General features: G+C 47.9%; 6 protein-coding genes across 6 annotated transcripts; 2 read left to right on the plus strand and 4 right to left on the minus strand.

Moving 5' to 3' along the window:
* Positions 1 to 1,723: 1,723 nt before the first annotated feature.
* On the minus strand, positions 1,724 to 4,303 carry J7337_012217 (uncharacterized protein; the record flags this gene model as incomplete). Its single annotated transcript, XM_044829747.1, has 3 exons — positions 1,724 to 1,732; positions 1,842 to 3,807; positions 3,876 to 4,303. The coding sequence occupies 3 exons, from the start codon at positions 4,301 to 4,303 to the stop codon at positions 1,724 to 1,726; spliced, it is 2,403 nt and encodes an 800-aa protein (XP_044674663.1).
* A 1,396-nt stretch (positions 4,304 to 5,699) lies between these two features.
* On the plus strand, positions 5,700 to 7,954 carry J7337_012218 (uncharacterized protein; the record flags this gene model as incomplete). Its single annotated transcript, XM_044829748.1, has 5 exons — positions 5,700 to 6,034; positions 6,094 to 6,799; positions 6,852 to 7,046; positions 7,094 to 7,743; positions 7,795 to 7,954. The coding sequence occupies 5 exons, from the start codon at positions 5,700 to 5,702 to the stop codon at positions 7,952 to 7,954; spliced, it is 2,046 nt and encodes a 681-aa protein (XP_044674664.1).
* A 956-nt stretch (positions 7,955 to 8,910) lies between these two features.
* Positions 8,911 to 10,555, minus strand: J7337_012219 (uncharacterized protein; the record flags this gene model as incomplete). The annotated part of the gene is made up of 2 exons (XM_044829749.1): positions 8,911 to 9,183; positions 9,242 to 10,555. 2 exons carry the CDS (start codon positions 10,553 to 10,555, stop codon positions 8,911 to 8,913), a joined length of 1,587 nt encoding a protein of 528 aa, XP_044674665.1.
* A 598-nt stretch (positions 10,556 to 11,153) lies between these two features.
* Positions 11,154 to 12,570, minus strand: J7337_012220 (uncharacterized protein; the record flags this gene model as incomplete). The annotated part of the gene is made up of 5 exons (XM_044829750.1): positions 11,154 to 11,536; positions 11,593 to 11,669; positions 11,718 to 12,087; positions 12,290 to 12,326; positions 12,382 to 12,570. The coding sequence occupies 5 exons, from the start codon at positions 12,568 to 12,570 to the stop codon at positions 11,154 to 11,156; spliced, it is 1,056 nt and encodes a 351-aa protein (XP_044674666.1).
* A 570-nt stretch (positions 12,571 to 13,140) lies between these two features.
* J7337_012221 (uncharacterized protein) lies at positions 13,141 to 13,629 on the plus strand (the record flags this gene model as incomplete). Its single annotated transcript, XM_044829751.1, has 2 exons — positions 13,141 to 13,569; positions 13,609 to 13,629. 2 exons carry the CDS (start codon positions 13,141 to 13,143, stop codon positions 13,627 to 13,629), a joined length of 450 nt encoding a protein of 149 aa, XP_044674667.1.
* A 549-nt stretch (positions 13,630 to 14,178) lies between these two features.
* J7337_012222 (uncharacterized protein) lies at positions 14,179 to 15,922 on the minus strand (the record flags this gene model as incomplete). Its single annotated transcript, XM_044829752.1, has 5 exons — positions 14,179 to 14,524; positions 14,576 to 14,843; positions 14,901 to 15,243; positions 15,300 to 15,562; positions 15,616 to 15,922. The coding sequence occupies 5 exons, from the start codon at positions 15,920 to 15,922 to the stop codon at positions 14,179 to 14,181; spliced, it is 1,527 nt and encodes a 508-aa protein (XP_044674668.1).
* Positions 15,923 to 17,209: the final 1,287 nt, after the last annotated feature.

The raw sequence follows: 17,209 nt of genomic DNA on the forward strand, positions 1-17,209 counted from the left end.
CCAGCTGAAACCATGATCGGGCGGTCCGCTGATCCGAGCCCTTCAACTACCATAGAAATGACACAAAGGGCTGTCTAGGCTCACAGCCATGGCCACGATATCAGTGCAGCAATCAAGAAGGCCAAAGACCTCTACTGCGACATCAAAGACGTCCGTGATGAGCTCAACATCCCCAAAACCGTGGCTCAATACCAACAGATTGTGCAAAGAGGACTCGCTAGCAAAGAGGTAGACGAATCACGGTTCTCTTCAACATATGTGGTGAAGGTCTACGAGAGCTTGATTCCATCGCCGAGAGAATTAGCTAGCGGTGAGCTTCAAGTCTAATTCGATTGACATTTCGAGATACTAATGTGCACAACGGCAAGATCAACACCACTCTATCACTTCAGCAAAGTGAGGTTGCGAATCGTCAAGCGACTGAAGCTAGTAGACAAGGGAAGGCTGTGATGAATTTTACGTTTGCAACTGTTTTGTTCGTAAGTTTGTGTCCAAAGACAATAGATGATGTTTTGGAGGATGCTAACGTTTGCAACCAGCTTCCACTGTCGTTTCTATCTTCCTTGTTTACCTTGAGTGCTGCCTCGTTTTAAGAAGCTCCTGCCTGGGCTTTCTATATCATATGCAAGCTACTGCCTCTAGTGTCCTTTTAGAGCTGTCTCACCGACAACGCAACATCTAGTCCTTGTGTCTATTGGTATATCTACCATCTTGGGCCTTGGGGTCTTCTACTGGGACAGTGTGAAACGAGCCAAGGAAAATATCCTTCACGTTGCTAGAGAGGCATACGAAGATGCTTTCAACCCCCCCTGGACTCACCTATTGTTTCAGACAATATAACTGATAATAAGAAATGGAAAAGTGAACCTAGGATTGTCTTGGAGAGGGAAGGTCAGGAGCGGGAGAATATAAGTCGCTTTAGAGGCTACGGATGGAGAACTAAGGTCGACGACGTTGAGAAATACTAAGCAAATACAAGTCTTCTATAGGAGTTCATACTATCTATATCAAGTATCAATCATGTATAACTCGTTTCTATTTCTAACCCGAGGCTGAAGAGTAGGTAACCCAGGACTTTCCCTATCGCACAGATATGCCTCGCTGCCCCCTGAAATGATCCATGGGCCTAAGATTGGCTGAAACTGCTCTTTCAATTCCTTCAGGTTATCGTTCGTAAGGACCTCTGTATCCCAGTGAAGGATATAGTCAATGGCTTCTTCAAAGTCGCTTTTCTGCCGGGGAAACAGCATACCAAGCAACTCTTTGCAGGACAGTCCAATATTCCCTCGTCTTAGAAACATTCTGAGCGGCCAGTCCAACTCCGTCACTATCACTCTGTCCTCTCCAAAGTAATCAAGACGCCGCCTCTCCTTACCCCCCTTGATTTCAATCGGAACTACCACAGTTGAGGGATCTTCGTAGCCTGTAGTTCGATGTCTGTCACCAAATTTAATCCAGAATCTTGGATTCGCCCCGTGGAGAAGAAACGAAGCTATGGAAGAGACATAAAGGTCCCGTTCAGCGCTAAAGGTACTGAACATGAGTATGTAGTGCCAACAAGATATGCTCTCCACTGCTGAAGGACTATTCGGATCCATACCCAGGTCAAAATAGGCATTTATAATCGTGCTGATCCCTGTGGAGATACGATGACGTGCTAGAGGTCTCATGCCAGAAACGTAGAGGATCGTTGATACAAGCATGGATAGTGTGATATGTTCTCTTACTCCATCTAGGCCAGACCGTGTCCGCAAAGCATAATCGGATATGCCGTATGAAGCAGTAAAGAGGTCCATCTTAACCGGAAAGTTTACTTGTACCGTATGAAAAGGAAAATTTACCCTCAGCAAGTTGTAATCGACGAACTGAAATTGCGCCTTGGGGGAGAACAGATCCTCGGCTACCTCGACTAGCTTGTCTAGGAATGCCGTGAATCTCGCTGAGTCTGCAGCCTCGTTCCTTGTAGCATATACTCCTAAGAGTGTGCAGATATCATAATCTAGGCTCGGAGGCGAAAGCACCATGACCAGACCTTCTGAAGTGAACGACAAATGATCCTCAAAGTCCGATGCCCCATGACGGTCCTGATAATAATGTTCGTTCATGATGGCAGCTTGGATATGCGCCAGAAATGTCTGGCACATGGCATCAAAGATATTGAGGCCTCTTAAGTCGGCGGCCAGTTTTTGCCTAGTCTGGTCGCTTTTGAGAAATTCAATGATCGATCGGTGCGTGAATTTGACGGACTCTTTTAGGGTTTGGTCGATCTTGGTTCGATAGATCTGGTGCTTCTCATCAAGATGCACCAACTGTATCTCGAGGAGCCCTTTGCATTTGCCATAGATCTTCTTCCGGGTTCGCTCCAAGCGATCCATTATTTGTTCATCATCGAGTTGCTCTATTTGTTGACTGAGAGCGAAATCATGATTTTCGATGTACTCTTCCAGAAAGGAGATGCGGAAGATAGGCCAATCGGATTGGGGGGGGCATTCGAGTGCGACTGCCAGCATCAAGTATGCCTCTTTTCGATCAGATGGATGAATAACGTTGAAAAGGTGTTGGAATAGGTCATTCAACTCGGTAGGAAGGAAGTTGACTTTGTTCTCCAGCTGTGGTAGCCTATCTCCGCTCAGGAGACCGTCCTCAATATCCCGCAAGATCAGCTTCAGCCACAAAAACACGCCGTCCGATTTCTTCACAAGACTTGACTCAAACCTCGCTAACTCATCTGGACTTGCCAGCTTCTGGTAAAGCTCATTGTTCTTCAATCTGTCACACACAATCATTGACACATCAGATCGCGTCAGCTCGTGCAAGCGGAAGCTTGGAAATGTCTTGAATGCTTCTTGGAAGATCGGCCACTCCCGGCTAGAGACGCATATCTTCACGCCTGTAGGTCGTTCTGACGTCCACCGCAGCAGATCGGTTATGAGTGCCGCATGGTCTCCTTGAAACTCATCCAGGCCATCAATAAAGAAGACAAGCTTGTGGTTGCGATAGACCTGATCGCGGCGAATCAGCTCGGTAAAAGCGAGCATTATATCATCCGAGGAATCAAACGTGACTGCGACCTTACTGAGGGTGGCATCCCAATGTTTGGGAAAGGCGAGAGGTATAAGCTCTGGAGCATTGGAGAGGATAGAATAGAGAAGGCCTCGAATCAAACCCCTCAGACTCTTCTGTAGTGTTGTGCCGGGATTCCAGAAGAAGAATTTGCCAAAAACAAGCGACTTATCTGCAGCCCAGATATCAAGATAGTGTTTGGTTTCCTCCTGTCGACACAAATATTTCATCAAAGTCGACTTTCCTGAGCCTGGCTTTCCAGAGATGTGGAAGATTCCGTTGCCGTGTTTGGTCCATTCGACGAAGTTGTCACGGGCTTCAGAAATTTCCTTTGGTATGTGGGGTAGTATGATGTCAGGGCTGTAGAGTGGTCGACCATCGTTGTCACTATTGCCGGTACTGTTGTCGTGACTGTTGTCACTACTATCTTCACTATCGTCGTCGCTATCGGATGAGTCGAATATCCACTTAAACGTCTTATCATGGGCCTCGGCCACGTCATCATATCTCTCATTCATTAACTCGAACCGCAAGGCAGTAAGGATGCAACTTTCCCGAACCTTCAAAGTCGCACGGTCTGATAACTTAACCACATCTCGAATCTGTTCCAGGGCCTCGGGGCTAAGGATCTTAACCTGTAGCCCAGAGCGAAGGGCATCTATGTTCCGGTGAAGAGACGCGATCTCAACTTCATTGGACTGGCCATATTTTACCAACTGGTTGAGTCGTTCCAGGGATTCGAATCTGCATTCAAAAATCAGTAAGCATGATATAGCATGGGACTGGTTGCGCTAGTTGACTATTCATCATACCTTGTCATTGTCGTCAGCAGCAAGTCAAGTTGCTGGCGCGAACTTTCAAGTCTCTTATGAAGATCATCCTTCTCTGGCTTCTTTCTCCAGTCGCGAAACGCTGCCTTCATGCTACTTCGTTTTGACTTCGGCTTCTTGGCCTTCAACTCTGCAAGGAGGTTCTGAAGCTCGCCTGAGATGTTGCTGCATTCTTCAACGAGTGTTTTCAAAGCTATTTCATCCTTGCTCAGATTTCCATTTGGTAATTTGCCTTGCATTTCGCTCATGGCTGAGGTGAATCGCGTTGCCATGATACTGAGGTTATCATTTTCGGCGGTGCTGCTGGATTGGGAGTCATAAATCCCTTTGGTTTGGCTTACGAATTTGAGTCCGATATCGATGAAAGTCAAAATGTTGCCAGCCAGGCCGATAGCAGTAAAAGGATCCATATTTCGTATCTCTCAGCTGCTGCCCAGCTGACGTTAGGTGAAACAGTGATTATCAGTATGTATGAGGTGGTCAGATATCCAAGTGAGGGGTTGCGGGGGAAGGTTTTGTAAGATGAAAACATGGATTACATCCTGGGGTTATACTTACTCATCAAGGCAGATCATGGGGCTTTCTCACCCATGCACGGGCTGATGAAAGATCTACTCACTATGCTATATAAATAGGGCGGAAGAAGAAGTATCTTGCCTTTGGTGTGGCATCCGCATCAGGATCCTGCCAATTACATTACGGCTATGGCCAGAATGTCCACAATTTGACCAAGCCTCCCTTGTGTGATATTGGTTTGCTTGGCTATCTATTGGTTCGGATTAGAGAGTGTCCGCAATATTGCAGGAGCTGAGCTGCTGTGTCACCTTAGCCTCAATGCTCATTGGACGTTCGTTCGTTGTGCAGTGTAATCGCAGCATGATTTTCATGTCAGACAGCAAAGACATGATCTGAGCAACCATTCTGTAATTAAAATTGCTTCATATCCACCCAGCTACCAATATACTAGTTTTCTCATACTTATTTAATATCGATCATTTATGAAGGTCTAATCCATTTATAGGGCTGATGTTCTCGAGATGTAGTATATAGTAGGAATGAACGGGTTGCTAATGCGGGATTTATATGTTGGTCTGTGCGTTAGCCGAGCCTGATTTTAAGATAAGGCTGTATAACAATCTTAAATCTACCATGTTTAGATTGCAAAATGGTCAGCAGAGAGGCAAGAAAACAATAATAGCCAAGTAATCGAGATAAAGCCAGCTTAATAATATAGTTCAAGAGGCCCCAAAGCAGCAAGGCTACAATAGATGCATGAGCTTCAGGGTATGGCAGTTCGATTTGTGCTGAATCAAGCGCCTAAACAGCCAATTGCTGTAGACAAGATTAAGCTTCAGGCTGCCAACTCAAATAACAAGGACACGGTATCCTTATCCACAGCATAAACCTTTGCTTAAACAATGATCAATACATCTTCTAATAAGCCTTCGGGTTAGAGGTGATCCCTGACGGCGTCTGTCATATACCAAATCCGGGCACATTTATGCAACTTCTCGGCCTGTCAAGTAAGCCAATCAAATCGCCTAGAACCAAGCATAACTCACTTCATTACCCACTTTCAGCTAGCTCAATCACGGCCTAGCTTCTCTAATCCCTACTCCTTGTAACCACGATACGGGCTAGAGTCCAAATCCGCCGCCGGGCGACACGTCTTGGCATGACACTAGCCTCAGACAGCGTTAGGTTATCATGAGCTCTGGTCCGAAGCGGCTTAAAAATCCTCAACCTCGCTCTTCTTCTGTCTTTCCCCAGATCTTCATCATTCCCAAACTACCCTCATACTCCAAGATGTCTCATCCTCATCCTCTTATTCCTCTGTCTGTCGAGGAGACAAACTTGGCCAGAGATGTCATTCGCGCTGCTTATCCTCAGAATGTCTTGAAGTTCCGGGTCATTTACCTTGAGGAGCCGGCGAAGGAGATTCTGGCGCCTTACCTAGATCTTGAGCATGCTGGGAAGGTTACCAGTTCTACACCTAGGCCTGCTCGTGAGGCTCGAGTTCATTTTGATACAGCTCATGGTGGCAAGCCTCCGCAGTCGCATGAGGCTATCATCGACCTGAGCACAAGAAAGATCAAGCAGATTGAGTCCATCCGCGCTGATGCTCAAGCAGCGTTCACAAGGTACGTCAGACCTGTGCTTGAGATCCAACGCGATGCCAGCGACTAATCTGGACTCTTAGTGAGGAGCTCGACGATGTCCGAATCATCTGCCGAGACTCCCCGGTCTTCAAGGAGCGGATCGCCAAGTTCAACCTCCCCCAAGGCTTTGAAGTCGTCGTTGAGCCGTGGCCATACGGTGGTCTCGACGCAGCTGACGACCCCAACCGCCGACACATGCAAGCCTTGATCTACGCTGCAGACAGCAAGAACCGCGAATGCAACTTCTGGGGATACCCTCTCCCCATCATTCCCGTCATCGACGCCGAGACCCGCGAAGTCATCCGCATTCATGAAGTTGCTACTGGCGGAGGTAACGATCCTCATACTTTCGCCGAGGGCGACTATGCCAAAGTCAACATCGACCATATGACCCCATCGGAATACGTTCCTGAGCTTCTGCCTGGTGGTCTGCGAAGAGATCTGAAGGAGCTCAATGTTGTTCAGCCTTCGGGACCTAGCTTCAATGTTGAAGACTCGAATGTGATCAATTGGCAGAAGTGGAGTATGCGCGCGACTTTTAACCCTCGTGAAGGTGCAGTGCTTCATGATGTCCGTTTCGACGGTCGAAGTGTTCTTTACCGACTGTCTATCAGCGATATGACTGTTCCTTATGCGGACCCTCGACCTCCGTTCCACCGAAAGCAGGCTTTTGACTTTGGTGACGGAACGCTTGGAGATGCTTGTAATAATCTGCAGCTTGGATGCGACTGTTTAGGTGTAATCAAGGTGAGTGGTACAGATCATACCCGAGATTTCGTGGGTACTGACCAGGCTTTAGTACTTTGACGGTGTTTTGGTCGATCACAGCGGTACAGCACGTACTACTAAGAATGTTATTTGCCTCCATGAGCAAGACAACGGAATTAACTGGAAGCATACAAACTGGCGTACTGGCCGAGCTGTCGTGACCCGCAGGCGAGAGTTGGTTGTTCAGTTCATCATCACCCTAGCCAACTACGAATACATCTTCAACGTAAGCTCTCCTTCTTTTCACCGCTATCAACTCTAACTCGACATCAGTACATCTTCGACCAAGCAGGCGCCATCACAGTCCAAGCCCGCGCCACCGGCATCGTCTCCTCCGTCCTCATAGAAGAAGGCAAGACCGCACCATGGGGCAACGTCGTAAGCCCCGGCATCCTCGCCCAAAACCACCAACACATCTTCTGCGTCCGCATCGACCCCGCAATAGACGGCCACAAAAATACCCTCGTCCAGACAGAATCCCTCCCCATGCGCATCGACGCCCGCACCAACCCCAACGGCAACGCCTACCAGGTCGTTACCACCCCCATAACAGCCTCAGCAGGTCTTGACGCGAATCCCTTCACGGACCGCACGTTCAAGGTGCAGAATATGGAGAAGCTTAATCCGATTAGTGGTCAGCCTGTGGGTTACAAGATTCTTGCGCCGGTTACGAGGCCGTTGCTTGCAGATCCGAATTCTACGCAGGCGAAACGGGCGAGGTTTGCGCAAAGACATTTGTGGGTTACTAAGCACAGGGATAATGAATTCTATGCTGGTGGGCGATATACGCTGCAGTCGGTTTCGGAGGTTGAGGGTGTTGCGGATGCTGCTGATAGGAACGATGATGTTTTCCAGCAGGATATCGTGCTATGGAGTGTTTTTGGTCTTACTCATAATCCTAGAGTGGAGGACTGGCCAGTCATGTAAGTTTCAGACGCCATTGCGTTGCAGACTGTCTTGCTAACCAATATCAGGCCCGTCGAGATTCTTGATCTTCACATCAAGCCTGCTGATTTCTTTACGGCAAACCCGGCAATTGATGTGCCCGGCAGGAAGAACTTTACTTCACAGTTGACAAATGCCGAAAAGGCCGAAGAGTCTTCATGCTGTGCGGATAGCAAGCCTCGCCTGTAACACACATTACGTGGGGGGGATATGTACTTGTATGGGAAATGAGTGTTATTTATTGCAGGCCATTAAGCATGAAACGAGATTGCTGGTAGACTATCGTTTTAAGAACCTAGAATTGTTTTATTGTGACATTCATTTAAGAAAGCGGATTCTATCTGAACTATGTTATCTTTTGCCAAAGCTCTGGGTGGGATCAATTCTCTAGTGATACAGGCGTTAAAAAAGACCCCTCTGTTTCAGACAATTAAATTACGTCTTCGACTCTCGGTTCGTAGAGCAATGATGATTAGATATGAACAGAAACCTGTCTTCATCTCTGAGTCATCTGACTATGATCTAGAAACTCATCTTCCTAATATTTATCGTGGCAAAGATATGAAGCATTGTCTGACCTGGCCTCTATCGCGTGGCCAAGAAAACGGCCGACGGCCGACGGGCATAACTTTTCTCTTTCTGGTTGGGTCAACGGCGATTGCGGGGGACTAAACCCGATGTAGCATCCCCAAGCGATGGATACTGGATCTGTTCCCCATGGGGTATGACTTGACACTTGCATCTTCAAACGTTGGAACTGGGTTGTTTGTCGTTATCTTGACACATTTCATCGGGAAAATCCGGCAATGTGGTGTAAATGTTGTTGAAGTGGTCAATCACGAGTCGTTGCCCTCATTTTCGTGCCATGACGATAGATGCATTCTATACCTGTCCACGTTGATGACCTCTCAAGCGTTGCATCTTGGAAATTTGGGGGGGAGCAGTATCTAAAATAAAGGAGTCGATGTATTGTCATATTTCCGGGGGCACTTATATCATAAAACAAGTTCCTGGACTGTAGCGTGTTGACAAAGACTGAATCTAGTCCGGAGAGAAGATCAATCGCGTGGTTCCAGGTAGAAATGGCAAATCTTCTATCTTGAATAAACTAATAAAATACAATCACGACTCGCTTCATATATAGCCTAGACCTCTGCATCTATCTTGTTGACCTTTGAGTCATTGTCATCTCCAATCTTAGTACCGCCAGTTTCTTCGATTCCGCTGACAAACAGCGCGTCTTCGTCAAAAGTAGGGCCCTTGAAGTTATGTCTTCCATCGACCAACCACTGGATCGAAGAAACGATTATGATGACTGCAAATGCGACCACGGCGTAGTTCATGTTGGAGGCTGTGACATCGCTGACGGGAGGGAAAAGGAGGAAGACGGTGATGACGATCGTGTAGGCAATGCCAACCTAGATTAAGGGTTAGTAATAGTCATAACCGCGCATTATGAGCTTTTGGTGTACTCACAAGATTGCAAACCCATCCAAGCCACTCTGGCAGCACAAAAGGCCGGTTGTCCAATAGTCCCTTGCGTCCCTGTAGACAGTTGATGGCAGGGGTGACAGCATATGAGATAGAGAGAGCGATAACAGCAGCCGCTAAAATGGCGTTGAGGGCGCTGGTAGATCCAAGGTAGACGAGTCCAAAGATGATGACGATCGCGTTGGTGAGCAAGAGCGCATTGACCGGAATGCCCCATCGCTGGTCAACCTTGGCGAACACTCGGGAGAAGGGCAAGCCTCCATCACGAGCAAAGGCGTAAAGGATACGAGTGCTTGTAGCCATGATACCAAGTGTTCCAAAGACAAGGCAGATCATGGGGAAGAGGAGCAGGCAAACAGTGCCGGCCTTACTGTTTGTCGCTTGAAGGTAGATCTCGACGAGAGGACCAGTTGGGGAAGCGACGACAGCGTCAACGTCTTTGATGACAAAGAGAAGACAAACAAGGAAAGCAAAGCCTGTGACCAGACCCATAGCGACACAAGCCACCATAATGCGAGGGCCACGAATGCAGGGTTGGGGAATCTCCTCGATCATATGCGCAACGGCATCGAAGCCCGTAAGACCGAGACCGCCTTGCAATAGACCCAAGAGGAAAGCGACACCACCAGGCCAGCCAGTCGAGTTGATAAATTCCCCAAAGACAAAGCTTGCGGGCTGGAAATCAGGGGCGCTGGTAGCCAAGACAGTGATGGTCGTAGCGAGGAGACCGCAGACAGACCAGATCAGCGCGATCTTTGTCATCATCGGCAGTCCCGAAGCCAAGAACAAGTTGAGGAAGAACCCGAGGAATGTGTATAGGAGGAACAGCAAGAAGTACTGCCATCGTGTCGGGGCGAAGTCGGGGTCGTACATGGTAATAATACCAAGAAACAACTGTCCACCCAAAACACCACCGGAAGCAGACAACGCAACCCATCCACTGACATTAACCCAACCAGTAACCCACGAGACAATAGCGACCCATCTCGGAGGCGATATAATAGCTGCCCAGTGATACTGTCCCGCGCTAGTAGGATAACAAGAAAGAAACTCAGCGTTCGAAACAGCAAGCGACAAACTCCCCACTCCAGCTGTGACAAGGCCCCAAATAACAGCTGTGGGACCACCGCTAGGTAATCCCACAGATAAACTCGACGCAAGCGCAGTCCAAGAGTTGAGAATCGAAAATGCAAGGCCGAGCATAGAGACGAAGGAGAAATTTCGTTCTAGCTCCTGTTTGTGGCCTAGCGCTGCTAGTTGAGCGGCATCGCGGGCCAAGTCAGCGTCGTGATTCTTCATATTGACTGGGGAGAAGAAGAGAAGGTGATGAGTTCGACATGGAGAAAGGGGTGAAGGTGGATTTTGAGGTTGATGTGTTGATCTAAGGACGGCGGATGGAGATATGTTATTAGTTTGGTGAGGTTGTTTGATTGGTTGGTGTTAATCGGCCGTCGGGGGACGATAAGGGTGATAGTGGTTGTGGGGAGAATCCACTGGGTTATCAGAGATTGCGGGGGAGCTACAGGGGGCTTGGGGGAGTGTAGGGTATTTTACCGTCATGGGATCAAGAGATTTAGATGCCATGTTCTGGACTTGGTTACTCCAGAAAGTTTAATTGCTAGACAAGTATTAGCTTTATTTATATCGTCTCGATCATAAGCTTAGGTGTTGTGACGCTTAACTGTCGTGTGTGTGTCGGTTTTTGCACGCTGATTATCGTATCCGTATAACGTCGTGGAATCTCTCCCAGTTTTGAAAATAATGTGTTTTTTGTCTCACGACTGATAACCAGGATTGAGTTACATATTCAATAATTTCTCGCCCCCATCTTATCGGTGAGATCTGCCAATCGTTTCTGTTAGTCTAACAAGAGTTTTCTCCATGCGTAAACTGCCTCTCATGACTCCTCCCATCGTATATCCTTCTTCACCGCAATAGTCCCCAACGGAATCTCATCCACCGCCACCCCTTTCGAGTGCTCCACCACAGTATTATGCTGATTATGGTACGTCTCCGGCCACAAGACAGGCTCCTCAGCAGAGTCATTATCATGCAGTCTGCGAAACGGTCCATCCTTGGCCGGACCTTTCTGTCTGTCTGCTGATTTTTGGCCACTACCCCCGATGGTGATGATTCCTTCTTTACTACGATCTTGTGTAGTCTTGGTAATGAAGCGGCCGAAGAGGACGTATAAGAGTGGTTGCATTGTTGGGAGACAGGCGCAGAGGAGGCCGACTGATGGTTCGATGACTGTCCAGATCCAGGGGGTTGAGATGAGTTCTGTGCATGTCGTTTAGTAAGGCGTTGATCGGAAGGGGAAGATATGAGGTACTTACTCGTGAAGTCTGCTTCTTGACCGGCTTGGAGGAGGGCCACAATGTATTTCAACCGAATGCAACTGATAATCACGATCCTATTCAAAATCAGCACATTGATCCATCCAATGTTACCCAAAACTTACAAACCACCAAGCAAAAATATCCCCGCAATCGCAATCTTCTGTGATCTCGGCACCTGCACCTTTGACACCTCAAAGACTGGCAACGCGATAATCATAGCGTCCATCACAATATTCGGGATCGAGTTGCCAATGAAGAATTTATTCTTATCCAAGCAAGTGCCCCCTTTCATGAACGGTTTCCAGGCCTTGTCGACGGGTGAGCATTGGAAGATCGAAGCGAAGATGATGCCTATCCACCAGGAGAAGGTCATTCCTCCGAGGATGTAGCCCCCGATTCGCATGGACTTTGTTGGGAAGATTCGGTAGTACATTAGGAGGATGCCGACTTTTATGGTGCAGAGGACTGTGCCGTAGACGAATTCGGTCAAGACTAGACACTTTAGGAGAAAGCTGTTAGTATATGGAGTCTAGTGACGATGGGGATTGTCACATACTAATTGAGCTCTTCCGAGACGGTTTGGGTCTTGCATCATATTGACTGCCAATGGTTTCCCAACTCCTCCATACGTCACAGCTAACTCTCGCATTAGTATCGTGAACTCAACCAAGGGAGACCTCCGCTGAGAGCTTACATGCAATAGCAACACCAGCAGTCGCCCATAGTAATGGCTAGCGCTATTGTTAGTAATTTGTTGCTGGGCGAAAAGAGACAGTTTCAACTTACTAGTGACAGAAGTATCATGAAATCGTCACGCTCAAGGGCCATTCGCTTTCGATGTCGAGCCCACACCCTAATAGCCACAACGCCAAGGGCGAAGGGTATCGACACCGCGCTCACAATGATGAGAGAGGGTCCTTCATTGTGGTTCAAGATCTCTGGTGGCAGAGATTGAGTCGAGTTATTGCCAGACATATTGCCGACGGTAATAACGGCGGGATAACGAAGAAACTAAACCACCAAAACAGCTAGAAACGGACACGGGGAGCGAAGCATGAAATATGGTTCGAACTTGCCAAGGCCGAAATAGGATAAGAATTATGAGAAGAATTGAAACAGTCGATTCTTGACTCGTTCGTCCATCAATGCAACATAACGCGGCAGACGCGGGTCCACGGCATTCACAGGAACAAAGTCCGCAGCGAATGCAACCCTGTAAGGCACAATCAAGGGTCTCGTACCAAACCCACGGTGCTAGTGTGCGGAAGAAACAGGGGTCGGAACTCTAAATCGAATGTTGACCCATTGAAGGATTCGCAGCCGCAGAACCTCACCTCACTTCCCCTGAACCATCAGTCAAGCTTTTCTTTGCATGGAGATGGTTACAGGGATGCATTACGAGGGATCCACGTGGACTGCTTAATCAGCTGTTTTCTGCAGAGCCTGCATCATGATATTGTGGCTAATTATAAGAAGTGTGCTCGGTCCCTCTTATGATATGAAACAGCCAGCCACATCAACTCAGAGCCGCAGGTCACACTGAAGATGAGCGACAAGCCAGTTCTACTGTTCATCCACGGAGCATGGCATCCCCCAAAATGCTACGACGCCATAAAATCAGCCCTCACCAACCTCAACTACCAATGCATCACCCCCAAGCTCCCCTCCGTAGGCCCTGAAAGTCACGGCGTAACATGGGAAGCAGACAAAGCCAAGATCATCGAGACAGCAGAACCTTTCTTCTCCAAAGGTCGCGAAGTGGTTCTCATCGCTCATTCCTACGGCGGCATTCCCGCGACTGCCGCGACTGAAGGCCAAGGCACGCAAGATCGTGCGAAGCGCGGCTTGAAGGGTGGATTCCACTCGATTATTTTCTTAGCTGCGTTTGCTATCCCGGTCAAAGGCTGGGATCTCATCACCACGTTTGGTGGGTCTTATCCGCCTTGGCTACAGGCCGCTGAGAAGTATACAAAGGTAATCTTCACCAATGCGTTTGCATTGCATCTCTAATAGCTGGCAGAATCAAATTACTAGAATGGCGGAGGGGGCAAGGGAGAGTGTGTACAGTGGCTGTACTGAAGAAGCGATAGATAAAGCTTTGGAGTCTACGGAGCCGCATTCTCAGGATGCGTTTGAGACGAGTCTGGATTTCATCGCCTCGGATATCACTATTCCGAAGACATACATCATTTGCGAAAATGATCAGTTGATTTTACTGCCTCTTCAGGAAAAACTTGTTGAATCAACGCCTGGGATGAGATCTGCAAGGCTGGCAGCAGGTCATAGTCCGTTCGTGGAGAAGACGGAGGAGACAGCAGAACTAATTGTGGACATTGTTGAGGGTCGTGCGTAAATAGATTAGACTAAATGAGTCATTGAATAGAAGCGAGACTATCGGTCCTGATTGACGATGCCTGAGCTCGTCCTCGCGGGGCTGCAGTGTGTGTCATATCGGCCAACATCCGTGCGGCTCCGCAGACTAACCCGCGGTCCCGCATCAAGCTTCCGCAGCCACGATTCATAAACCTTGACCTTTCCAGGAGAAACAATACTCCTAGTTCATCTTGCAGCAGCTCGCGGCGTTTAATTATGACCCGTTGCAGCTCCCCAAATCCAAGCCGCCCAGCTTCCCAACACATACACAAACAGCGCCACGAAACAGACCTTGCTAATCATTCTCGCTTTCTTGCCACTAGGCCCTTGACTCTTTGACTTTCGCTCATTAATTATGTCTCCACGTAATATTCTTTGCTTTCGTGAGAATTGCAGGATTCGTAGGTCAGGAGCCCAGAAAGTGCCGAGCAGCATTGCTAATGATATAACGGTGGAGGCTGTGGCGAGGAAGACGTATACAATTGTGACTCGGTCGTAAGAACCGTCATCGGCGTCTTGGATGACACCAGTGATGATACGAATGATGATGTTGGTACTGATTCTGGTGTCAGTTCTCATGACTCCGTAAGGAAGTGGATTGACTCACGCGTTATTCATTGTCACCTTGGCAGCATACGCAGTACCAAAAACATCTTGATGCCACATACTCGTTCGAATACCCTCGATAATCGTCACGGGACCGAATGTCTTGAAAATGGCGTAAAAGGCATAGGAAGCCGCCGCGCCGCTGGTTGTACTGCTCCAGTTGATGAGGCCCATCGATAGTAGCATACCAGTGCCACAGATAGCCATTTGCGTTACACGGTGGCCGTAAGTGTCGATGACTGCTCCGATCAAAGGACTGAGGAAAAAGCCTGCATGTCTTAATTAGCCCCTCAACTCTGCGCGGATGACTGAAGTGTATGGCTTACCAGCATATTGCGACAAAGAAGCGTACCAACCAGCCGCCACAGCATCCACTCCAAAACGATGCTCAGCGAGTTCAGTAGCATTTTGAGAATAGATATTGGAGCAACTGGTCTGAACCATCGAGAAAAGCATGATGGTCCAGAAGACCCACGGCAATTGGATGATCTTGTTAAGGTCAAACGTCTTGTTCTTCTCGGCCAACGGCTCACCAGTTGCGGGATCAGGAGGGGGGCGAAAGCGCTTATGTGCGATCTTAGTGAAGACGAAGAAGACGAGGGTACACAGGTTCGTGAAGAAGGCAACGCATGCGCCGATCCAGAAGACCCAAGCGAAGTTTCCGGTATTCTAAGGAAGCAAATCAGTTACCATATTTATCTGTTGGAGTATTAGAGATCTCTTACCTTGGAAATGACGTTGGCCGTAGAGCTTCCAACAAAGCCCCCAATCCTTGCGATACCGATTTGGAGACCTATAGTCGTACCAAAGCCTCCACCAGGTGCAAACCATCCCGCGAATACTCTGTAGTACGCGATCTGGGTAGCAATGTCACCTAGCGCAGCGGTGACTTTACCAAATATCATGAGCGGGAAGGACCTGCATGTCGCTGCACCCGCGATAACAAGAGCCCCCGCCGTCATGATTAAGTTTCCATAGAGCATGGCACCTACATAAATCAACAAATGATACCAAAGTGAATAAGAGATCAACAGAACTTACCAGCACCGCCGATGCGGTCCGTCAGAATGCCAGAGGCCATCATCAATAGTGTAACCAAGAACTCTTCGCTTGCTTCAAGCAGTGCGAATTGTGTGTTGTTGATGTCCAGTTCCTTCTTAATGGTGCTCTTGAGTGAGGATGTTAAACGAGCAGACCAAGACGCTCCGAAGCTGATGAGACAGATAAGAAGCACGGAACCAAGTCTCCAGGTCATTGGGACAACGGGACGGTCGTCTTCGGTCTGAATGATTGAGACTGAAACAGAATCCTCAGCTTTGACGGCGTCGAGAGCTGGCTCAGGAGCCATTTCTGTCAGAGCTGATGAACCTTCATGCTTGGCAGGATTTTGTTCACTCATAGCGACCGATCCACTTAGGTGGGGTAGAACTTGACAATAACTGTGAGAAGGAGCTTGTATGAAGAAGTCCTTGTCAAGAGTGACGATCCCATCCTTATATGGCCACAAATACCCTTATCTTCATGCATTTCCGCTATCATGGCAACGCTCTGTAGCCCTTGACCTCAGAGGCTTCTAAGCTAGAAGCGCTAACTTTTAAGCTTCTTTCTCAGCCTCTCTTGGCAAGCTAACAACACTTTTAGGCGTCGCTGGTGTGTTGCTATAGGGCGACAAAGTTGACGGCTGGGTCCGTTGCGCGAATTTATACACGCTAAGCGATCAAGGTTCAACTAGTCTTATGCTTCTTCAACGTCAGATGGATTATCTGATAAGCATCATCTTATCCGATGGATCAGATAACGATTTGAGACTTTTTAACGAGGACTCGCGTGCCTTTAGCTGGCTTGGCAAAGAGAATTGAACGAGAAGAAGTCGGGTCAGTAACCGGCCTAAGCCAAATTCATGTCAAGAGAGAACAAGCTCTTGTTCTAGAACCTATTCTGCAGTCCACTCGAAGGTCGCTTACTTGTCGGCTCGATTTATGGTACACTGACCTTTTCTATCCCTCTCACCATCTGCTACTGGAAGTAAAGAATTTAGAAAGCGATTAATGCAGTCGAGTTAAAGCCAAGTACTACCCTACTTGGAGCTTTTTTTATTTGCAGATGCAATTTGTTCTCAAGTCCCGACCCACAACTTATCTTTGAATGCCTCTGGATTATAATAGTAGCTGGCCTTTGTCCTATCATCTGAATCATGAACTTATAAAGCTCCTCCTGTTTAGTTAAGATGTCGGCATAAGGCTGTAGCTCATATAGCTGCTATTATATGTGCCAGGCTACCCCTGTTTGACATAAGCCGCATGACACAATCTTCAAACCCTAGTAGAGATTTGCGGCTATGGTAAAACTTCTTTCTATATATCCCTTTACTTACGAAATTGGAGTGACTAGACAAACGGTTGGACTATTGCTATAGACACGGCTGCGAAGTACAGTTAGTTCCAGGGGACGGGATGTATTCTGAGAAAGTACAGTATGGTATATAATTTATGCTATTGCAAACTTGAAACTGCTTATAATAACTTGAAAAGCTGTTCCTGGAATGTCGGATCTTGGCTACCCTTCTGCTCTTCCCAAGTAGTCATAGCTTCTCCTTCCATTATCCCATGTACATACGCGTTTCCAAGAAATAGAT

Source organism: Fusarium musae, chromosome 10 (genome assembly GCF_019915245.1).
Source record: "Fusarium musae strain F31 chromosome 10, whole genome shotgun sequence".
Taxonomy (NCBI): Eukaryota; Fungi; Ascomycota; class Sordariomycetes; order Hypocreales; family Nectriaceae; genus Fusarium; species Fusarium musae.